Source organism: Lynx rufus, unplaced genomic scaffold (genome assembly GCF_022079265.1).
Source record: "Lynx rufus isolate CCGP_SWC_20201006 ecotype Redwood Valley unplaced genomic scaffold, mLynRuf1.p SCAF_7, whole genome shotgun sequence".
Classification (NCBI taxonomy): Eukaryota; Metazoa; Chordata; class Mammalia; order Carnivora; family Felidae; genus Lynx; species Lynx rufus.
In genome coordinates, this window is record NW_025814889.1 from 138,984,119 (window position 1) to 139,008,077 (window position 23,959).

The 23,959-nt window shown below is 55.9% G+C and overlaps 1 protein-coding gene across 3 annotated transcripts in view; it reads left to right on the forward strand.

The window, feature by feature from the left end:
• The window catches only part of TBC1D22A (TBC1 domain family member 22A), a 323,216-nt gene that overhangs the window by 98,472 nt on the left and 200,785 nt on the right, over positions 1–23,959 (forward strand). For all 3 annotated transcript variants that reach the window (XM_047065603.1, XM_047065604.1, XM_047065605.1), the window contains exons 7-8: positions 2,523–2,585; positions 21,823–21,937. In XM_047065603.1, the coding sequence (XP_046921559.1) occupies positions 2,523–2,585; positions 21,823–21,937 (178 nt within the window). The remainder of the gene's footprint in view (positions 1–2,522; positions 2,586–21,822; positions 21,938–23,959) is intronic.

Consider the following 23,959-nt stretch of genomic DNA (forward strand, 5'->3'; position numbering starts at 1 on the left):
GGGTGTGGGTAGACGAGAGCTGACTGGGCAGCTGGACTGGGGGGGGTGCAGTTCATCTCCAGCAAAACGTGTAGCAGTGTATCATTTCTGCTCCCTCGTTGAACACAAAATGGTGTAATTATGGCTTCTTGAACAGTTGACAGTGTGTATGAGGGGAAGAATCCTTACATTTGATTTATAGTTCACAGTGCATTCAGAATTTGCTGTTAGAAAAGCTCATTGAGGACTTTGTCATTCTTACTGTCTTTGTAATGTGTGAAATGCAGAATGGTTTGTACTGCCTTCATTCATTCGTTCATTCATTTTTGCGCTGTGTTTAAACAAAAAGGTAGTTCTTAACTGATAGCTCTGCTTCCTGTTTCTTCAATCAGCTTCTGACTTTCCCGAGACACGTTCGTACTGAATGTTTCCTTTTGGAAACCCTCCTTCTGGGTGAAGGAGCCTTGCCGAATTTTTCTGCCTCAGATATGGGCTCTCCACATCTCTTTGTCACTTTGGTGTAGATCTTTACAAAGGTCCCAAGACAGGCCTTCCCTCTGATTGGTGACCAACAGTTCTTCAAGGGAAATGGATTCTGAGAAGATCTTCCTCATGGAGGGGAAACGGTAGAGCTTGGGGGGGGGGGGGCGATCGCCATGCGAGAGAGCAAGGACCCGGGAGAGGCCCTTCTGGGGCGGGGCCCTTGCCTCTGGCTCCTTGGTGCTCCAGGGCGCAAGGCGCTGCTTGCCTGGCACCCTGAGAAACGGATTTAAGATAGCTTGCACTTGGATTTCGTTGGGGCAATAGTAGCTGACCTGGTTTCTCTTTCCACTTCACTAATTCTAGGGAATGGGTCCACTTGGTATTGTTTTGGATGTGTTTTTGATGCATTTTTATTCGAGGAAAAGACTTCCAAAGGATGACACCTAGCATCTATCTGTGAGATTTACCAAACTGTATTCTGTTACGAATTTCTTGAGGGAGAGTTAATTAAATACAGGTCGCATGTGTCTTTATTCAGTTACGATGATAGGTAATAAAAAGCTTCCGTGTTGTTGTGAATTCCCCAGATGTTTCTGCGATAACATCTCGGAGAAAACCGTAATCTGCGGCAGTGATGTCGGCTCGCTTTGCCGCCAAGCAGGCCCGCCTCACGTGTCCAGCCCCTTCCCGTTGGCACAGACGGCAGGTGTAGGTACGGTGCCCACTGGCCCGCCCACCGAGTGTGATGGCACGGGAGCCGTGTTCTGAGGGTGGCCCTTGAGGGCACCCTGGGGCAGGGGACACGGTCGGACTAGAGTCGTCTGGCCCCCGGTCTGGACTGCACCCCTCCCTCTCGGCACTGCCGCCCGTGGGCCCACGCTTCTTCCATTCCTCCCCGTGTTGCTCAGGGGATGTGGGGCTGATGGTTTCCTCCGGGCCGGCTCCTGCCCTCTCTCGCTTTCCTGCCCGCTGTCCTTCAGTGCCGCCCCGAACACCGAGTCCACTGGCCTCCGGGCCCCTCCTGGTCCTCTCCCTGGGCGGGTGCTGCCGATGGGATGCTGGCGCCCGGGTTCTCGCCGAGGAAAGGGCTCCAGGCAGGGACCTGTCAGTGGGGAAGCAGCCGCCACGCCTCGCATCGGCGCGGTTGATGGCCCCCACCTCGGGTGGTCTTCAGCAGGGTAAGCCTCTGGGGGATGCGGCAGGCACCTTCTAGACAAGGTTGCTGGGCCCCGGGCCTCAGTCATGGTGCCCAGGCTGTCGTGCCCGTGAGGCAGAGCGAGGATGCTGTCCTGTTCCCGTGGATAGTGGAGTCCTTGTGGGCACATACTGACGGGAACGAACCTGAACGTTGGCTCCTTCTCGGCATTACGATGTGCACGTCTTCCTTCGGCCTCTGTGGCCTTCTCCTGAGTGACTGGGGACGGTGACGGTATTGGCCAGGGGTGGACGTGCCCGTGGCACGTTGGGAGCCAGCCCGTGGCGCCAGCTCAAGCCCCGCACGTTCTTACTCGCTGCTGCTTGGACCTGCGGGTGTCGTCGTCTGCCGTGTCGGGGGCTTCGTTAGGGCTCGCGGGTCAGGCGGCGCGCAGCAGGGATCAGCCGATGCTGGCAGAGGTTTTCAAGTGCTTCCTTTGAAAAGTGCCCGGGGTCCCCACGGACTCTGTGAAGCGGAGAAAAACGTGGCCTGGGCGCCAAGAAGAGGCCGTCACGGCCGAAAACGCGTACGCTATTGATGTACCTGAATGGCTCCCGTGTCCAAGGCCGGGAATCAATGTTTACTAATTGCTATGGATTCTGTTACTAAATAGCCGAGGGCCTGCCCTCTTCCTGATCGGGCAGCAAGCGTTTGCGTGGGAAGTGTCGGCAAGCCCTCGTGCTGGGCCTGTGCGGCTAGAACCTGCCCCCTCGAGCACTCGGCCACGGAGGGAGTTGGTACTTTCAGGGCGGGAGCGGGTGAGAGTCCCGGGTCAGTTCATCGCCGTTGAGCACTGCTCTTCTCATCACACTTACGCCGACATTTGTCATCTTTGAAAATAACACCTCTCTCCCTGCATCCGCAGATCCACATAGACATCCCTCGAATGAGTCCGGAGGCGTTAATACTTCAACCCAAAGTGACGGAGGTAAGAGCCGGGATCGCAAGTTCCTGTGGACGGTGTCTCCCTGGGTCGGGGCGGTGGGTGCCCACGGAACTAGCGACGTGGTTTGTGTGGTTGGGGTGCTTTACCCACAGCACGTGTGGGGTGGCCCTCGAGAACGTAATCACGGACGGGAGTCGCTGTTTTGTGTGTGGCGTTGACGCGTACGGAAGACACGGGTAGGCGTGCGTGGAGTGCGCGCGTGTGTCCTTCCCCACCTGAGGGGAGAGCCCCACTCACGTCGGACCCGTGGCGTTGGAGCCGCCCACGGTTTCTACCCTGCTCTTGAAGGGCCCCCGCGACGTGAGCGGCCCCCTGACTTTGTGATCCCGTGACCTCAGCACGTGTCCCGTGGCCTTCTCTCTGCAACTCGTGTTTTTCTTCCACATCATTTGCTAACATTCAGCTCATCTGTGCGTCCTCTTGGGTGATCGTCCGTCAGTCAAATATTGCACACTTTCTGTGGCTTTTTCCTGTCGCCGGACGTCTGGGTCGTGTCTGACGTGTTGTGATCAGGCCCTTCTCTGGGGCGTTGAGGAGAAGTAGAACGGTTGTGCTGGGGTGGGGGTGGGGGTGAGCCCGGGAGCCTGTCAGGCTGGTGTCAGTGTGCTCCCGGGGGAACTGCCCTCCTCAGACGCTCGCCTGTGGGGTGTTCGAGTCCCGCACTCCGTGTCCATGCTCCTCATCCACGGCCCACATCCACGGTCAGCGTCCACGCTCCTTGTCGTTCTAACTCTTGTCCACACTCCTCGTCCACGCCCCACGTCCACGTTCCGTGTCCCCCTCACTCTTGTCCACACCTTGTGACCACGCCCCTCGTCCTCCTCATTCCTGTCCCGCCAGCGGGCCTTCTCCTGGTCGTCATCTCCGCGTCTCTCCTTACTGGTGGCCGTGATCTCTTCCTGTGTTAATGTTTCCGTGGTCCCTTTTTGGGGGGGTGCTGCCCTCTGTCTTTTGCCCATTTTTCTTGTGGGCGGTTGATCTAGTTTGTTATTGGCTGCCGATCCTAATGTGTTAGGTATTCTAAATCTTTGTCAGCTTGCACGTCACACGCGTCCTCTCCCATCCCGTGGCTGCTTCTCACTTCCTTCTGGGTGGCGTTGATGACCGGAAGTTCTCCGTTTCAGTGTGGCCGAACTTCTCGGCCCCTTCATTTCTGGTTGGCACCGCTCTGCCTTTCTTGAGAGATCTACATGTACCTTGTGTAGTCAGTCCGCTCCCATAGGTTCATCTGAAGCTTTGCTCATTTGTCCTTCACACTCCGTTTTTCATTCGTCTGTACTCACCGGCTGCTTACGAGGTGAGGTCGCCCTCCAGTGAGCTCTCCCCTGAAGTGACCCGTCAGGCCCGGCTTCAAGTGTGGCCTCCAGCTTGTCTCCCCGTGTTTGCAGCGTCCCTTCTGGTGTGCGTCCTCCTTACGCCTGCATACCTGCGTCTTTGTTCTCTGTCTTGTCCTAGAATTCAAGGGGTCTTCCCTCGACACCCACCTGCCGGCGAGTTCAGCCTCGTACCGAGTCCCACAGCTGCCAGGGCCCTGGTGCCCTTGGTCGTCTCCAGGCCTCAGGCCTGTGCGCTCCCACCCGACTCTCACAGTCAGACTCCTGGGATTGCTTGTCCCGTTTTTGTCTTTACTGTCTGTCTGATTCGTGGCTGGGCTTGCGCGGAATCTGTAGATCAGATGGGGGGAATTGACGTCTTTACGGAATCCTCTTTGTTGTCCTGAATATGCACCGTCTCCATTTTTAGGCCATTTGTGATGCCTTTCAGCGTACTTGTAAAATTTGTCCCGGGAAAGGCCTTGTATGTGTTTTATTAGATTTATTCTTAGTTATCACATTTTTTTGTTATTCTTGTAAATGGTATCTCTTTAAAGTGGAATGGTTTTTACTTACGGTTTGAAACACTTGTTTGTGTCTCGAGTGCTCCGGCAAACGCACTTTTAAACTCTCCTGTCTCTTATATGCCTAGTAAGTTTGTTGAACAAAAATCCTGGATTACGAAAGCAGAAGTGCCTGTAGATTATAGCGCACAAAAGGAGAGAATTAGTTTCCCACAGAAGCAGGCATCTTGAGGCGGTTGTTTTTGATTGTCCTTCTCAATGGTTGTGCTTAACCGTATCTGCAAAACGAGGGACAACATATCGTGACCTCTTTTTTACTTATTTTTTTTAACGGAAAATAGAGTCTGCCACAGATCTTCGGTTTACCGTCATTTTTATATTTTTCCTACCACTTGACACGTCGCTCGTAGAGTAGAGCTCGCAGGGTCGTGGCGGCTCGGCTCAGAGGGATCTGCCGCAGACAGCAGGCGGCCTGGCGGGACACGGGTGCGTTCCTGTCTCCCGCATGGGCTCCCCCCGGCGGTGAGGCGGCTTTGCCGCTGTGCTTGGCGTCACCCCCCGCGGCCCCGGCTGCTGCTGTAGCTTCTCCGCACCGCGTTTCCCTTCCACATGCAGGAGTGAGGAGGGCGCGCCCCTCACCTTGCCGCTCTTCCCTAGAAGGTGTTCCCAGTACCTGTGCTTCTGTCCCTCGGGCTGGAACTTAGTCACGTGGTTGTACTTGACCGTCTGGAACAGGGACAGCGTGACTCGGATTTTAGCTGGTTCGTGTGCCTCGCTGACGTCTGGGCCTTCTGACCGCCCAGAAGAAGGGTTTCGGCACATCCCCCATCTACCCACGCTTTCCTGTCCCTTCAGTAGGGGATGCGCAGTCCGCTCGGTTCGCCACCCGCCCCCTCCCTCCCCCCCCCCCCCCCAACTGTCCGCTTCCTCCTGTGGGCTTTGTTGAGGTCTGGTGGCCGGACAGTAAAACGTACCCATTGTAAGTGTGCATTTAGATTGGTTTTGACACCTGTGCTTGGGACTATGACAGCCACTTGAATCACGATAGAACACTTCCATCACCCTGAAAAGTGGGCTTGCTTCCTTTGCTGTCAGCCTCCTGTCCCCACCCCTGCCCGTGTAAGTCCTGATCTGCTTTCTGTGTCTCTGGAGCTTTGCCTTTTAAGAATTGCATGCAGACGGAATCCCACAAATTCCAGACTTTCGTGAGTGCCTTCTCTTAGTGCTTAGATGCTTGTCCACGTTGTCGCACTGCTGCTGGGTAGGACGCTGTTGTTAGACGTGTCCTGGCATGGTGACCCGTTTGTCGGTTGATGGACACCTGGGCTCTTTCCAAGCGTGGGTCTTCACACAAAAAAATGTGCTACAAACCTTTGTGTGGAGATCTAGTGAAGGCCCCTGCTCGCCCTTCTGCGGCGAGGACCTAGGAGCAGGGTGCTTGTGTGGTGTAAGTGGGTGTCTGTCCACTTCATTAGAGACCGCCAAACGATTCTCCAAGGTGGCTGTACCGGTCGGCGTGCCCACCAGCGGTGCGTGGGAGGTCTCGTGCTGTATCCTTAGCGGTACTCGGTACCGGCAGGCTTTTTAATGTCAGCCGTTTCCTGGCGGGTGTGTGATGGTATCTTGCGCGCTTATAACTTGCCTTTCCCTGGTGACTGATGTTGTGCGTCGTTACGTGTGCTGGTTTGCCACACGCGGGTCTTTGATGGAGGGTCCGTTCCGTTTGTTGCTCGCCGTTGAATTGCTTTTAGAATCTTCAGCCTGCCTGTTCTCTGGGCTAGCTCGGCCCGGAAATCCCTGTTTTATGGGAGCTCAGCTAGATTCAGGGGCCTCAGGCTCGCCTACCTGCCGAGAGGGAGGCCTGGAAGTGAGCGGAGTGGATGGAGTCGGGCTGGATGGCCGTCACCCGGCGGTTCTCGGCCAGAGAGCAGAGGCGCAGCCTCGGTCAGGGGGTCACCGTCCCCCCGCCCGTCTCCACGGTGGAGCGGGCCCCAGGGGACAGCAGACCTCCGCGGTGTCTGTTTCGGCCGAGCTCTGGTGCGAGAGCTGCACGTGCCGCAGAGCCAGCTGCTCCGAACAGCTGACCGGATCCCCATCTCTCCCTCGCCCGTGACCCCTGAGGGTCTGGGTCCCTCTGGGCCTTCAGACCTTACCTGGGAGGTTGCCTCATCAGACGCGCCATATGCCTGCAATGCTCTCCTACCCCATTCATGCCTGGTGTGTGCGGCCTGACTGCTTGTTCGTGACGCCACTCGCTCACCCTGTTTGTCGGCTCCCGGAGAGCAGGGCTGGGGCCCTCGAGGTGTCGGTGCCCAGAGCATCTCCTGGAACCTCATGGGAGTCAGAAGATTTTGTCGAAATTGGTAATTACTGTTTTTATCCGATGTCATTGTTTGAAAGTAAAATTCGTAAGTTTTTGGCTGCTTGTTTTTTTGGTCTCCTGTCCGGTGTTGAGCTCACTCAGTCTATTACATGAAAACACACAAGTTCTGACCTGTGGGCCCGTGGCTACCATGGAGGGTGCAGTGAGTTTATTAGGGGAATGATATTCAAATATCCCTAGTGGGCCTTTTCTACTGATAAGTTTATCGTCTACCAAGTGACTTTTCCTTCGTGGTTATTATGTTATCTGCCCTCTGGTTATCTGCTTCTTAGAGCAGTGTCACAAATTAGGGAAATAAGATGCTTTTTCCAGTTAGCCACGGAGAAGCGATGTCTCGTTACATTTAAACAGACGCGGAGGATATTGAAACATGCAGGCTTTTAAAACCACATTATTTACGTGCAATTCTTAGAATTAGCGTGACGAGCTTTCCATGGCCCTGAAGGATGGGCATTTTCTAGGCGGCAAATAGCAGCGGTCGTTCAGAGTGGACTCTTACTGCGACCGTGCGCTTGGCGTAGACTGATTGTGTCTGGAGCCGCGTGGGCCCGCCCACAGCAGGGCCGGTGGTGGCCGGGAGGAAGACCGCCTCTGGAGGCCCCGGAGTTGGCTCTGGGGCCACATCGAAGTGGGTTTCTGACGCTTGCATCTGGAGGACCACTCCTCAGCAGTCCGCTGTGCTTGTCCGGCCCCCCCCCCCCAACCTGAGCAGGCCAGCCTCACCTGCTCCTGCCCCGGTGACCCAGGAGCGCCCTTGTGTCTCCCGCTCCAGCTCCCGGGCGGGGTTGTGGCAACTGCCCTTTCAGAGTCCCTGTCCCGTTAGACCACCCTTGGAGGGGCGGTGGCCTTCACGCCCGTGGTCTCCATCCCTGCTGCCCGGCAGGCATCTGCTGGTGAGAGTCAGTGCATCTGTGAACCGTCTGCTGGGATTCTGGCCACGGCTGAGGCCCCCGCTGGTCTGCTAGGACCGCGCGGGCTGTGAGGGCAGGACCCGGGGCCCTTGTGTCCCCCGGTCCCCGCAGCCTGGCGCCGGGGCAGCGGATGAGTGAGTGACACAGTAGAGCGCACGCTCGTCACGTGTGGGCGTTCTGCAGGTCCTTCCACGTGCGAGGTGACACCGGAGGGTCCTCACGGCCTGGACGCGTGGGTGGTGGTCGGTGTCCCACCTGTCCACGGCCTCTCACCCCTCGTCTCTTCGTTCGGGCTCCTCACTGGGCCTCTGCCCGCCAGCGGTGGGAATGCGGTTTGCGAGAGCCCGGGAAGTACTTGGGTGTTTTGTAATCAGTCCACCGAAGTCTCCTCTTACGTGTTTCGGGAATCGGGTCCGTAGATCTTTCTTCTCCTGTCTCTTTGTTTTTCTGGTAAAATCTATCAGAGCAGAGGGATTTCTGTAACATTTATGTTCACATTTAAGGAAATAATGAGAAATTAACGTACAGGTGCCCACCGTTAGCTGAAGAAAGAGCAAGAACTAGCATCTGTGACGTCCCCTCTGTGTCCCTCCCACATGTCTCCCGTCTCCCAGCCAGTGACTGTCTTCCTGCCTCTCTGTATGGTTTTATCATGTGTTTATATGCGTATGCATGTTTTTGCCCTTTATGGTTTTTAATTTTTAATGGGATTATTCTAAGTATATGAGTGGTTGCCCTTTATATGACAGCATTTGGGTTTTTTTTCCCCCCCGCATTTGAGAGAGAGAGAGAGAGAGAGAGAGAGAGAGAGAGAGACAGACAGAGTGCAAGCAGGGAAGGGGCAGAGAGAGAGGGAGACACAGAATCCGAAGCAGGCTACAGGCTCCGAGCTGGCAGCACAGAGCCCGACGCGGGACCTGAACTCACGGATTGTGAAATCATGACCCGAGCCAAAGTTGGACCCTCAGCTGACCGAGTCACCCAGGCACCCCAAGACAGCATTTGGTTTTAAGTGTTACCCGTCAGTGCCTGTGGTTGGAGGTCACTTCTCAGTGCTGTGTTGCTTTCCGCTGCTCAGTCTGTGCCCTGAGCCCTCCAGTCTCGTGTTGCTCGAGCATTTGGGCCAAGTTCATCGCTGTGTGTTTTCTCAGGGCGTCGCTGTGCACGTGCCACTGTGCGTGCGTGAATGCGTGCACCTGTGTGTGTGTGTGTGTGTGTGTGTGTGTGTGCGCGTGTGTGGAGAGGCCCTGGGGGCGGGTGCTGGGATCGCACTGGGTCACACCAGGCGGTCGTGCTGGGGGAGTGCCCCATGCTGACCCTCACCACCACATGGGACTGTGAGGCCGGGTCCCCCGCTCTGGCCAGGGGTAGGAGGTGTGTCCCGTTGGGCTTTTCACTTGAACCTCCGTGAGTGCGGATGAAATGAAGTATTTTTTCTTCGGTTTCTTGCCCATTTGTGTTTCTTCTCTGGTGAAGTGCTTCTGTTCCCTGCTCCTGGGGTGCTGGTGTCTGGTTGGTTCTGCCGACGGAATTGAGTTCCTGATCTGTTCAGGGCGCTGAGTCCGTCGTGGGTGTGGATGCCCCCTTCAGTTAGTGGCTTGTTCTTCACTCGTGGTGACGAGAAATTCTGAATTTACCGCCGCCCATTCCCCCGTCTTCTCCTTTACGCGTATGCTTGTTTTTGTCCTAAGACCTCTTTTTCAACCTCGAGATTTCAGAGAAGTCTTAGCTCTCTTCCCAGATTTTTAAAGTTTTGCCTTTTACACTTAGTGCCACAGTCTGTTTGGAATCCACTCTGCGTGGTTCGCCGCGGTCGGCTGCTTTCTGAGCACACGTCCCTCCAGGAGAAGCCGCCCGCGCCGATCAGCTCTGTGCTACATCAGAATCCCGCACACGGGCTCCTTCTGGGCTCCTCTGGGCCGCCGCTCTGTGTGTCCATTGTCCCTGTTCCGGCTTCCTCCTGTCTAGGTGTCCTGGTCTCGCTGTCTTGCTGTCTTGCAGGCCAGGCTGCCCGAGCCTGGCTGTTGTTTATGGGCCTTCGTATAAATGTGAAATCAGCTCGTTACAGCTTCATGTAAATTCTGGAAATCACGCCGAATCTGCCGATCAGTTGGGGAGAACTCACATTTTGTTTCTGTGTTTAGCTCTCCTGATCTTTTATTTCTAGACAGTGTTCTTTTTCTTGTCTTGCATTGATACTCTCTAGAAAGGCTGTTGACTTTTGTCAGTGAACCTTCTACCTGGCAATTCTTACCTTGTTCCCCAATTCAAGTATCTTATGTGTAGATGTGGTTGAGGCTTTACAGAAGTTAATCGTATTACTTTGTGAATAATGGCAGTTTCTTTTTTTCTGTGTTGCTATATATTTTTCTTTATTGTTTGTTTTGTTTTGCTGTTTGTTTTTATTGTTTTTTCTTTTTTTTGCTGGCTCAGACTTCTTACCACAACCAAACACAGTGGGGGAAGCAGGTATCCTGCTGTCACTCCTGGTCATGTTGTGCTGACTTGGGATATTTTCTCTAGGTGTTACAGGTGCTCTTTATCATGTGAGGGATGGTGCCTTGCTCGTGGTTTTAAAGTCACAAATGGTGCTGAGGTTTATCAATTCCTTTCCCCGTCATCTGATAGGAGAATACATTTTTTGCTCCTTTATCCTCTAAATGTGGTGGATTTTATTCCTGGCCTTCCTGGCACTGAGGCGACTGATCCGAGGTAAACGTGGGTTGTGTGGGGTGGACGGGTTCAGTGACTTCAGGAGCAGGTAGGTGGCCGTCTCACGGGCCACGTTGCCAGAGGGGAAGTCTGGTGGCTCCTGCGTTTGAAAAATGCTTCTTTCTGACTGGCCCCCAGTCATTCTCGCTGCTGTGACATGTGGCCATGTCTGTTGTGTTGAATGTTTGGTCAGGTGACAGTGACACTGTGATGTTGTGTTTGACAGTGTTGCTTCTTTTCTGTCCTTCAGTTTTGAGCATAGTGAGACGTCTGGGTCGGCTCACCTATCAAACACCTGCCTTGAGCACAGAGCGTGGGGCATAAATCGTCACATTTGAAGGAGGTCAATGTCAAGTCATTCAAACGCCACACCATTGCTGGCTTTGGTGCTGGCACCATTGCTGGCTTTAAGAGGGTCTTACGTTATTAACCACGTTGCGGCAAATAATCAGGGGCAGTCCTGGTGTATATTTTACGTGATAGGTGGTTGCCTTTTATTTATTTTTTAAAATTTTAATTAAAAAAATTTTTTTAATGTTTGTTTTATTTTTGAGAGAGAGACAGAGTGCAAGCAAGCAGGGGAGGGGCAGGGAAAGAGGGAGACACAGAATCCGAAGCAGGTTCCAGGCTCCAGGCTCCGAGCTGTCAGCACAGAGCCCGACGCGGGGCTTGAACCCACGAACCGTGACATCGTGACCTGAGCGGAAGTCGGACGCTCAACCGACTGAGCCACCCAGGCGCCCCAGGTGGTTGCCTTTCAATGCACATTTTGGATTTGTCACGGGCTCTTACTTGGTGTCATTCATCAGGTGTTAGAACTCACGTGGGGGCGGTGTTCCTTGGATCGTGTTGCAAACACTTGCGTTGTAATAATTTCTTCTTTCTGGGCCACGTTGCTCTGGGGTTTCCGGGGACGTGGCCCCCGCAGCTCTCCCAGCACAACTGCGGATCTGCTGTTGCCCTCTGCCCAGAAGTTATCTCCATGGTGCTTGCTGTGCTGTGAAGTCACACAGCTCACGCCTATAGTGCCGTGTTTTCAGATTTCTGAAATCAGAGTTTTGTGAATCCTCGTGAGCACAGCGACGTTTTCCATTTACGTGGATTTCATTTTGTAGAATGCAGAGTGGCTCGGCACCCCGAGCGCCCCAAGCGCTGCCCCGGTCCCACCTGGGGGGCCGTGGAAGGCGCCCCAGGTTTGCAGAGTGGAGCCAGGCAGTGCTGCCCTCCCGGGAACCTTCTGCGCAAGAAAGTCTTTCAGCTTTTTAGGAAAAAAATCTTTCTTGGTTGCTCAGGTGTCTGAAGTTTGGCCAGTGGACCGGGAGTGCCGGTCACATTTTCATTTTTCCAGCCCTGGTGGTAACAAGTAAGGGCAACTTGTTTTATGACTGCAGTTCAGCATAAATTGATCCGTAGAAAAGGTACTTCTGGAAGAGTTTAAAGTTGGAACTACATTTAATGAATTCCTGCTCTGTAACAAAGACGAGAACATCAGGACCGTGGGCAGAACTTGAATAGCCTGTAAGACCCAAGGCGTGTTCATTGTTTTTTTAAATTTTTTAAAATTTTTATCTAACATTTATTTATTTTTGAGACAGAGCATGAATGGGGGAGGGTCAGAGAGAGAGAGGGAGACACAGGATCTGAAACGGGCTCCAGGCTCCGAGCTGTCAGCACAGAGCCCGACGCGGGGCTTGAACCCACGAACCATGAGATCATGACCTGAGCCAAAGTCAGACGCTTCACCGACTGAGCCACCCAGGCGCCCCGCAGGGCGTGTTCATTGTTAGAGCCGATGCAGCTCGTTCTGTTTCCACTCACCATCTCGGTACGTGGGGCATCCTGCCTTTATTGTCCTGTGGCAGGTGATACCGCCGCTGAAGCTGGTGGCACGACATCGACTCCGCATTTACTTGGGCCCGTGTGCTGTGACCACCTCTCTCCCCCTCCCCGGGGTGCTCCTGACTGCCCTGCCCCCGCTGGTCCTGCGCCAGCCAGTGCCACCTTTCTTGCCACAGCCGCTGGCAGGTCACCCGGCCCTCTGGCAGACCACGCTGTGGGGCCGTGACCCCCTGAAGAAGTGCCAGGGGTGCTCCGCGTCCTCAGCATCGTGCCGTCGAAGGGCAGGGTGCCTGAAACAGTAGAGACGCCATCAAGTCGCCAGGAAAACCGGCGTGTGTGGTGCAGAACGTTCTTGCCGTGCGCGGAGTCTGGGAAGACAGCCCCAGGGAGGTGCTTTGTGGGGACGCTTGAATTTGGAGGGTAACCCTGAATCGCTGGTGGTCCCCATTTCCGAGTTCTGGGGGGCGTCCGTGTCCTGACCTGGCCCCTCAGAAACCTTGTGGGAAGAATGTTCCCAATCCCAGCCTGGGCCGCCCTGCCTCCCTGGTGCACCCACCTTGTGCAGGCAGGCAAGGCAGGCCTGGGCTGGGGTGCCTGTGGTCCGGCAGTGTAGACGGGGTTCTGCCGGAGGATGAGCTAAGCCCCAAGCCCAGCTGCCTGGGCACGTGGCGGGAAGCTCCCGTGGCAGTGCCCCGCGGCCTCCCTGTGCTGGCCCCGGGGGCCGGGCTGGCCAGGAGCTGGCTCCGCGCTCCTGAGGCTGCTGGCCAGCTGGCTGGGTCTCTCCTCCCGATTCCTGGCTTGGCCCCTCTGGCTTTTGATCCTTGATTTTGGTGAACTGCTGTCTCTTCTTGCTCTTTGCCCTGGGGGACTTCGCACTAGCTCTGGCCTCTGGGGGCTCCTCTGAGCCTGGGCCCCGGGGGAGCTGTGGGGAATCGGGCCCTGTTATGGGGTCTGGGGCAGTGAAGGGTCTGGCGGTGGCCTGGAACGACCTATTCTCCCGGCACCTTCCTCCTTAGGGTGGGGTGGCGGGGGGCACACAGGAGTCACTTTTCCTTGCGGTTGTTCCGTTGCTGTTGTGGGGGCGCCTCGGTAGAGGATGAGACACGAACGTCCCTCACAAGATTTCTCTCGGATTCTGCTTTTAGCTGAGACCGTGTGAGGGAACCACAGGGCGCTGGGGCTGGAGAAGCCGGCAGGAGCGAGTGCCTGCCCCCAGCTCGTCCCCAGGCCCGTTGGGGGCTGTAAATTCAAGGGAACTGGTGCTTAATCTGTACCCCTTTGAAGGGTCATGTTGTGAACTTTGAAAGCACCTGCTTGGGAAAGGTGATAGGAAGGCATTTCCTTGTGATACCTTTCACCAGCCTGAGAGCAAAAGCTTGGAAAGGGCTCCACGCAGGCTTTGAACAGGAACCGCAGGCGTTTGATGCGGGTTAGGAGCCCGCGGCCCGCGGCATGGGGAACGGGGTCCTTTTTCCTCGTGACTCGCTCTGAGCAACGTCTGATCTGTGGGCAGCTCATTACGATGGCCATCAAATGGCAAAATATTTTCGGGGTGACCCTCAGAGGTCCGGTCCCGATGTGCTCACGGTCACGTGCGCTTTCCTGGTCTGTGAGGCGGTGATGGATGGAGCCATCACAGATCTTGTTATGAGCTGGGCTGAGGTCGAGGTGAGCTGTCGGTGGGGGGGAGGCAGTGGGGGCGCTGGGGCCCCACGGGACGATGTCAGGTGACTTGGGGAGGGAGTTCTGAATGATTCTGAACGACTTGGACTCAAACCTGTGCTAGTTTTTGTGATTTCAAGCGAAAGCAAAGCAGGGGTGCCCAGGGGCTCAGTCGGTTGAGCTCTTGGTTTTGGCTCAGGTCGTGACCTCACGGTTTGTGGGTTCGAGCCCCATGTTGGGCTCGGCGCTGAGAGCACGGTGCCTGCTTGGGATTCTCTCTCTCTTCCCCTTCCTTGCTCATGCGCACGTGTGCGTGCGCTCTCTCTCTTTTTCTCTCTAAATAAATAACTTAAAGCAAAGGAAACTCATGAAGTGTTTTAAGGCAAAAAAAAAAAAAAAAAAAATACAGGATAAATCCTAGTAAGAAGAAGAAAAGAGAGAAAGCAGCCCTCAGCCCGATAGCTGCACATGTCGTGTCTGAGGAGGCCTCGGCGGCCCGGCCTGTGGTCGCGGCCTTCCTGCCTGCATGGCCTCTGGTGGGCGAGTTAGTTTTGCTGCCTGTAGATTTAGGTCTGTGCCTGGGGTCCTGCAGCAGCCCTGTCTCCTCGGGCCACTGGGCCCCTGTCCCATTCTGGTTTCTGCAGCCAGCCCCCCTGGATGGGAGTGGGGATGGGAGCCGGAAGGGGGGGCCTGCCTGCGGCTGGAGCCGGGGGAACCTCTGCGGTTCCGCGGCTGGGGCCACGGGTGTGCCTGGGGGCCCTTGGGGGGGGTGCTGGGATTCTTGCTGCCCTGCACTTCCTGCAGGCCCCCTCCGCCCGGCTGCCTGGCGCCCCTCCACGTGACGCCGTCCTCAGCTTGCAGGCGGCCGGGACTTAATGCTGCTCTGGTCTGGATCTGTGGGCTCCCAGTGGCACCAGGCGTTCTCTCTATGCGGAAGTCTTTTCTGCGTTATTGCAATTAACGGAAGCTTTTCCTCGGGGGTCTAGACGAGGCTGATCTGTGTGTCACCTTGTAAAAGAGATGCTTCTGCCTGCCACCGTAGAGCGATGGCTGCCGTCTGGCCCCGCTGCCGGCGGGACAGGGCGCGTGGGACCGGAGCTGCTGGCGAGGGCTGGTGCCCGGCCTCGACCTGCGTGGCTTCCTGGCGTGTCCCTGCGCGGCAGGACAGTCTGACGGGACGAACAGACGCTGAGGGACGTGTAGGCCAGCTGCTAACCTTCTCTTCCCCCTTTCTTGCCGAGGAAACATAAATCCATGTTTTTAAAATTTTTTTTTTTTTTCTGAATTAACGGCTGTTCCAGGGAAATGGCTCTGGGTGCCACTCTGTAGGGACAGCAAGAACTGAGAGTGCTCGCCCAGAACAGACGCCGGGATGTGGGTCGCGTGAACCTCCTCGTGACCAGGGGACGTGGTTCGGTTGGCGTGGACGTTGGCGTGGATGTCGGCGTGCGCCCAGCACCACGGTGGCCTCTCGTGCCGCTGTCTGCAGTCAGGCCAGGTGGGCCTGCGGGCGGCACGTTCCCCGAGCAGGAGGGTGCTGGGCGCTTCCCGAAGGAGGACCTGGTGCCGAGGGGGCGGGCGTGGGCGCTTTGCCTGGCGCAGCCTCCACAAGCCCGCACCTTGACTCCTGGCTCAGAGACGGGACCGTCTTCCCATGAGGAACATGAACTCCGTGCACGGGACCAAGCGATCGTGCGTGGAGAGATCTCTGTGACTCGGCTCGCTGGCTTCGGAGCCCCGTGCTGTCCCCTGCCTCTGGGCGCACCCAGCTTGGCGCTCTGCCCCTCCACCCTCCTGAAGAAGTCGTCATCGGCCTTCACTTCCCTGTTTGCTTGTCGTCTCCTCTTCCAAGCCCGCCGGCACCACACGCTGCCCGTACTGCTTCCCCTCGCGGGGGCTGCTTCTCCGCGCCTGAGTCCGTTTCGCCTCTCCGACAAGCGGGGGTCCCGAGGTCCCGACTGGCTGGCCTCTAGGGAGCTGGGTCTGGAGCATCACTTGATGGAGAAACGGAAGGGAAGGAGCTGGCCGAAATCCCGGGCTGGCCCAAGCCGTTACCGGAACGGGAAGGTCGGCGCTCATCAGCGGCACAGGCTTTGGAGAGCAAAGGCACGCAGAGGGTCAGATTGAAGGGTGGGGGGACCCGGATCATTGACGCCTCCGTGACGCTAGCGAGGGTTCTAGGGTTTCCTCCATGCCTGTCATGGGGCAGGACCGAGGGCATAGCTGTGAACGGGATGCGGGAGGACCTTCCTCGGGGGGGGCTCCCGTGGAAGTGGGTGGGGGCCGCAGGCTGGGAAGAGGGGTGCTGTTCTGGCTGGGCTGGTAAAGGAAGCTGTCTCTCAGGAGGCGGCGTTTGAACTCACACCTAAATGCTGGAGATCGGGGGTTCCCTGGGAGGTCTGGCTGCGAGCAGGGCGTTGCGACAAGTTCGAGAGCAGAGGCCGCGAGGGGGACAGAAGTGGCGGCTTTGGCGAGAGAGAACCCAGTGAAGGCGATGAGGTGGGGGAAGGGAGGGGCAGGTCAGGCTCCTTGGGGTCACGGCCAACAGTCTGCATTCACCCTCCCCGTCTTGGGCAGACAGCGTGACTGACAGACGGACGGCGTGGCCCGATGTGTCAGCAGCTCCCTCTGCCGCCCTGGGGGGTGTCGAGTACTGGGTGTCAGCAGGGAGGCCGGCTGGGAGAGTGTCACAGGGGACCCGACGTGAGATGACGGCCCCTAAGCTGGCGGCCGTGAAGCCGAGAGAACGGGCTGGGGCCGGACGCTCTTCGGAGGCTGCTCTGGAGGTGAAGCCACCAGGCGGCCCCTGCTGTCCGCGGCCTCTCGGCCAGACCTCTGGGGGCAGTGACGACCTTTGTGTGCTCAGTAGCGAGCCGGATTTGCGTCCGGTGTCCCAAACCTCCCCGGGCAGTGCTCTTTCGGGATGTTAGCCTGCCTGACGTGGTGAAAGCCATTTTTGTTCACGATTGAGCCACTTGTCCCTTTACTTACACGTTCCCGGGATTAAAGCCTTAAAAGTATAATTTGCAGGTTATCAAGAGAGATCAAGGGGAGTTAAATCTGAATAGTCCGAGCTAATTTATCGCTTTCCTTGATGGGAGAGCTGAGTTCCTAAAATTTCCCCCCCAAAGTGAAACATATACGGAGCACTGTCCTCAAGGGTGTGAGTGTGTGGACTGGCCCGCGTCCCCAGAGCCCGCACGGCGGTGCAGATTGGAGGGCCGGGAGGGGCGGGGGTCGGCTCCTTCACAGACGGCGCTTTGGGAGCCCTTGAGCTGCGTGTTTGTGACTGAACGGCCGCACTGTCGGCTCCCGCTGCCGCCTCCCTCGTTCGGCCGTGTTCGCCGGGCATGTTTGCCCCGGGGTGCTTTCCTCGGTTCCCCCATGCTGTGTCCAGTGGAGCCCGGTCCGTCTCGGGACGGCTTGCTTGAGACTGTGCGCGAGGGAAGCTTTGGGGCTGAGTCAGGAGCCCGGGCCTGCGGCTTTCTCAGCCCTCCCGTGGCCGCCAGGCTGGGAGTCACGAGGAGGCCACGACAGCTGCCTGCATGGGTGCTGGGTGCCCTGGGACGCCTCGGGTCCCTGCACGCGCCCTGCTGGGCGGGACTCGTGGGGCCTCCGCACCCACTTGTCTTCAGTGCCTGGGCTGCCGGGGGAAAGCGTGCATTCGTGCTTGTGAGCAGGTTTAGGGGTGTGCGCGTGTGCGCGAGAAAGAGAGGGGAGAGAGAGGAGCTCTCTGAAAGTGTGGGGCGGGCTTAAAGGGTGGGAGGGCTCCCGTGCTGACGTCACCACCTGCAGAGCAGGAAAGGAGATTCCTGTGTGCTGAGCTCTGGCTTCTCCTCCAGGCCACACACGCGCACACACACACTGTGCACCCGCACAGGCATGCCCATGCACCACACACCTGCGTGCACACACGTACCACATGCCCACGCACACGTGTACATATGCACATGCACCACATACCAGCGCCTGCACGCACATGCGCCACACACAGGCACGTACCCCCTATCTGTGTGCACACACGCGTGCACACCAGGCCCCCTTAATGACCAGGTCCCCGCTGGGCCTTGGGCAGGTGGGAAGCAATTAGATGCAGTTTGCTCCCCAGGGGCTCCTACACCTTGCTCTTTTCTTGCTAAACAAGTAACATTTTTTGATATTTTTCTCCTGTTAGATGTACATGTGAAAAAAAGTGTACCGGTGGTGGCATTTCATAAGCCTTGCAGGGCCGCCGTTTAGTCGCACTTCTGGCGTGACCCCTGGCTCTGCTGCTCTGGGTAAAGTGCTCAGCCCGTAGTGCCTCAGCTCTCTTGTGTGTGTTAGTTGTCTGCCCCTGCGTCACAGCATCGCCACAAACCCAGTGCTTAAAACAACACACACTTGTTCATGTCTGTTGTCTTACGGTTCCTGTGGGTCAGGAGTCTGGGCGTGTCTTAGCTCGGGGTCTCCCCGGGGGCCAGTCAGGTGATATCTGGGCTGCAGACTCATCTGCAGCTCGACTGGGAAAGGATCAGCTTCCAGACTCACGTGGCTGCCGGCAGGATTCGGTTGCTTGTAGAGCCCGGGCCTCGGTTTCCTGCCGGTTCTCGGCCACCCTCAGCCGAGAACGGCCCTTTCCATGTGCGGCTCTCAGTGTGGTAGCAGGGAGAGCATCTCCTGGCGGGATGGGTTGTGCTCTCAGGTGACAGAATTGTGCAAAGCAGGTCGCGGGGCTGCCCACACTCAAGGGGGTGAGGTCACACCAGGAGGTGGGGGACACAGGGCCATCTTGGGTCTGTCTGCCGCATCCTCAGAAAGTGGGGGAGTAAGCATACCCACTTCCAAGATTAGGGGGGCACTTGGGGCACCCAGGGGCTCAGTCGGTTAAGCGTCCGACTTCGGCTCAGGTCACGATCTCATGGTCCGTGAGTTTGAGCCCCACGTTGGGCTCTATCCTGACAGCTCAGAGCCTGGAGCCCGCTTCAGATTCTGTGTCTCCCTCTCTCTCTGCCCGTCCCCACTCACACTCCGTCTCTGTCTCTCTCAAAACTAAATAAGCATTAAAAAAAATTAGAAAAAAGGACTAGAGGGGGATTAGAGAAGCTAACTGAAGGTGGTTAGGATGATGAGCATTTAATAAACGTTAGCTGCTATCGCTGTGAGGTTGCTTTCTGAAGCCCACATACGCACCGTGGCATTCGGGGCCGTCCCCAGTGGCTCTTTCCTGCTCTCCTTTGCCCTCAGTGGCTCCCAGAATGCACTTGTGTGTTTCTGCTCTGTCCATCTGTGCAGACCATACCCTTGTGGAGTCCTTCCATCCACGAGTTTGTGGGGCTGACGCGGGTCATTTGCTCCCAGCCTGCCTCAGGCCTGGCCGTTGTGTGACAGCCACAGAGGCTTTTGCTCCTGGCCTGAGGCCTCTGACCTGGCGGGCACTGCAGACACGGCCCCTTGCACTGTCTGGGTGCCTGTTGTGGGTGCCCCGGCTCCTCTGGAAACTTCTTCTAGGGCAGGCTGACCTGTCTCTGGGTGCCCTGCCTAGGGGACAAGGGCCATGTTGGCAATGACTGAAAGGTGGCCTGAGCCCCATCCTTGGGTGCCCCTGGGGCTGTCTGCGCAACACCCTCTGCAGGGGTGAGGGCCAGAGCAAGTACAGTCACCTCTCTCGGCCCCCTTGCCTCACCTGTGGCTCTCAGGTTGAGGCTGACCAGTGAGCTGGTGGTGGGAATGCACCTTCCCCACCAGGCCTTGCTGTCCTTGGCCGTGTTGTGACTGAGCACGCATGCAAGTGAGTTTCCCACCCTGCTGGTCATCTTTGCTAGAACTTTCCAGCACGGGATAGAAATCTGCCAGTGAGCTGTATGCATACTTCTGGGTTTTCTTAGCGAGGAGAGGCCTAGCTGGCCTTCACGGCAGCCCAGCTGGCCACACGCTCTGTGTGCTAAACTGTCATAAGTGTGTCCCGCTTGGCTGTTCCCGCTTGGCTGTTCCCGCTTGTCCCCGTGTGGCCTGAGCTGCTGGCTCCGGGCCCTGAAGCAGGCTTCCCGCCCAGTGATTCTGGGGGCAGCCGAGTCTCCTCACGCTGGTGTGGTCTCTGTGCCTTGGTTTCCGTAGCCTGTCCCCACCCTGTCCACGGTGAGGAAAGGCCACGCACAGTTGTGATGCCGTCTCAGGCTTCCCTGGTTCCCGGGCGGGGCTGTGACTGCTGAGAGGTGCTAGGGTCTGCGAGAAGGGTCCTGTCCCGTGTGGACCCTGCTCCGTGTCCGTCCTCTGTGCCACCGTGTGGACTCGTCCGGCGTTGCTTCCAGCCTCAGCGGGCGATGTGCCGTCGCGGGAGCATGCGTCAGCCCTCTGGTGTCCACACAGGAGAAATGCCAGATGGTGCTGTGGGCCAAGCGACTTTTGTCTTTTGCTCTTGTTTGAATATTCTTTCCAGGTCTCCCTGGAAGGCTGTTGGTGTAAGATGAAAACCGTGTGTGAATGCGTGTGCGTGAAGGTGTTACTCATTCGGCAGACATTTATCTGCTGCCCGGTGGGACGGGCTCCGTGCCCAGGTGCCCCTCCACTTATGTGGAGTGGGCCCCGTGGGGGGCGTCCCAGGGTGGGCCCCATGGGGGCCAGGATTCCAGGGCCAGCTGTGCTGCGTGCTGACCGTGGGCCCTGCGTGAGGAGACTTCCCCGTCCCGGTCCCGGGCCCCCCGCTGCAGAACTGGCTTGGTAACTTACCCACCTGGGGACGTAGACCACCAGCTCAGTGATGTCCAGGCGGGACAGGGGTTTGCCTCCTTGGGCGCAAGGCTCGTTCTTGTTCTGCAGGCTCGACTTGTTTGGAAACGATGCGGCTCATGCTTGTCATGCCTGCGCCCCACGCCTTCGTAGCATGAGGCCCGTTCAGCAGTTCTCTCCTGTAAGGAGAGAGAGGGGGCTCAGCTCCTCCTGTGTCCTTGGCCTGGGTCCTCGAATGGCTCGTGGGAGTGTGTGTGAGGGGGAGCTGCTGGAGTAGGGCGTCACGGATGGTGATCGCTTTCCAGGGGTTAAAAAAACATCCATTAAAACAAAAATCCCCGAAACCAAGCGCGTAGGTACAGAGAACGGATCCGTGGTTGTCAGAGGTGGGGGCGGGGGCGGGTGAGATGGGTGAGGGGGGGTCAAAATAAAAGAAGTCACGGGACGTGATGTGCAGTATGGGGTCTACAGTTCCAGTGTGCTGCATACGTCAGAGATGCTAAGAGATCTTAGGAGTCTTATTACAAGAAAAGAAAACTTCTAACTATGTACGGTAACAGGTTGTTAACCAGACTTGATGTGGTGAGTGTTTTGTAATATTTACAAATATGGGGTCACTGTTCAAATATCATAGACCTGGAACTAGGATAATGTTATACGTTAGTTCTACCTGATTTAAAACGATGTGTTTGCCTTACGAGGGAAATTCAGAGCATTCACCCACACAACTCCCTCTCCCCTCCCACCTCCCTGCCATACTCCCTTCCTTCTCTCTGTCACCCATCCATCCAATGTGCACCTGCTTCTCATCCCCCCCCCTGCCCCCCGATCCCTACACCACCAAGGGAGTGCTCCCTGAGACAGTCCCGGGCAGCCACGTGTCCCCTGTGCCCACGGGCGTGGAGGGCCAGCTGTCCCCTGTGAGAGTCAGCTCGTGCGGGAGGGCAGCGCCTGGGGGTCGCCGACAGACGGCAGTTGCTCGTGAGTCGGTAAGATATTCAGATAAATTGGAATTTTATGAAAAAGTCAAGAAGAATTAGTATTTTTTAACATTTTTATTTTTAATATCAGGGAAATATTGGCCGTGTGGCTTTTGAGTGAATGTGCATACATTTTAAAGTGTCTGATGTGTTTACTTTTGGCTTTACCACCTGTTCAATTTTCTTGCAGATTTTTGAAAGGATATTGTTTATTTGGGCAATCCGTCACCCTGCCAGTGGATATGTCCAGGGGATCAATGACCTCGTCACCCCTTTCTTTGTCGTCTTCATGTGCGAACACATAGGTAAGACCACATCATGATGCTTTCTCTCACAGGCATTGACCATGAACTTTGGTGGCCTTACCGTGTCACTGTGTGTAATTACACCCATATTGAGAATCGCTGTTAACGTTATAATGACAACTAATAATGGAGACTGATAGTTCTCTCCTTTCTGCCAGCTTTAAAAAAAGCCTCTAAATCCACTTGCTTAACTACTAGAGACGTTAAGATGCAGCTTTTATTATTGCCATAATCTTTTTTAATAATACGTGAGGAGAAGCGTGATCTCTTTGAGCAGCGTCGTTTTGTTCTGATGGCCAGAGCACCGCCTTTCAGGGTGTGGATTTGAGTGGATCGGGTCAAGGGGATAGGATGGTAGTTGAATGTCCGGCTTACAAGCTAAAGCCTGGATGGACCCTCTTCCATCATATTCTGCGGCACACTGTCTCCTTTCTACCTTTGATCTACCAGTAACGGCTCATTTTATGGGAAGTTTAACGACATGCAAATCAGCCGGTTTAATGGAGACTTAGGTTGGGTGATGGGGTTTCTCTTTGAGGTGTGCGTATTTTTCTCCCATTTATGTTACAGCGGCCAACTGTAACGTAACCTGCTTTGAACATATGTTACGTTAAAAACAAAATCGTGATTAGAACCTAAGTGCGGGATCTATGTTTTAGTTTCTCTGTGGGTAAGCAATAGACAAACACCGAAGGAGGGATTTCCTGTTTGGTTATAGCATTTTTACTTAAAACCGATTTTAATTTGTCTCCGCATGAACCCTCGTGACTTGACGTTTGTCTGTCTTTATGAGATTGTGTGTTTAGCCACTTCAGTCTCCAGTGTGCTTCAGATGCTCGTCGTTGCTGTGCTCTGAGAGATGAGGTCTGGCCGGGAAGGATTATCCTCTCAGGACGAGAATGTGCCCATTCAGTGCATTTTATTGCAACCTCTCACACTTTGTTTGAGTTGCTGATTGCATAGGAGGACTTTCCATTGCTAAGCGACTAATGAGAACAGCCTCCGCTCCCTCCCTAATCATCTCTTAAGTAGGGGAGCGGCCGGCTGCGGAGAGCAGAGAGCACTCGCCTTCCTGCTTCTTACTCCCTCATTTGACAGATAATGAAAATGTTCCTAATGATCCTAGAGCAGTAGGACCTGTCGGTAGACTTCGGAGTTGTTAATTGAAAGAAGAAGTTCAGCTGAGATGTGATTAGAGAATTGATATTCTGTGCTAAATAGACCGTTTAATTAATGTGGTAAGTAAGTTTGTCTTAACTACTTTACCACCAACTTGTGTCGTAAGACCCGAGCGATCCTGTCTGCATTTGCCTGAATTATCAGCGAGATAGGGTGAAGGGACATGGGATAATCATCTGGAAGAGAGAGGAACTGGGGAAAATGGAATTTGTGTCCTCAGTTAAGCTCAGAGAGACTGTGCCTGCCTTCCTGTACCTGCCCTCCCCCCACCAGCATACGCACACGCACACACACACGCTGAGTGGATGTACAGGGTGGTTTTGGAACACTTGTGTGAAACACACCATTCATTTCTGGCAGTTGACTGTGTCATTAAGTGCACATACTGGACTTTTTGGTCCTGGCTTTCAGATACGATTGGTGGACTTGAGTCCTTTTAGGTCTTGCCGCCCAGGCTTGAGAGTGTTCATCGTGCTGGTCCAAGCGCACGTCTCGTTACTGTGCACAGCCTCATGTCTGTGTGAGTGGCCTGGAGCTCTGCCCAGCAGCCTCCTGGGCAGAAGTGCGGTCATTCACAGCGACCTTCCCGGAGCGTGTGCCGCAGTGCTCATCTTGTGTAGAGCACCGGGGTGTGGAGACCATGACCGTCCACGTCACCAGTGTCACGCGGGTACCTTCTGGCCCTCTGCAGGGTGGTAGGGATGCGGTTCCCTGCCCCCTTGGAGCCCGTGGTTCCAGCTGGAAGACAGGTTTGAAATGCGTCGTGAAGACATTGAATGAAAATGATCAGATCTTTGTGTTGTCCCGAGGTGTCAGGGGGTGCAGGCTAGGGATCGGAGGAGC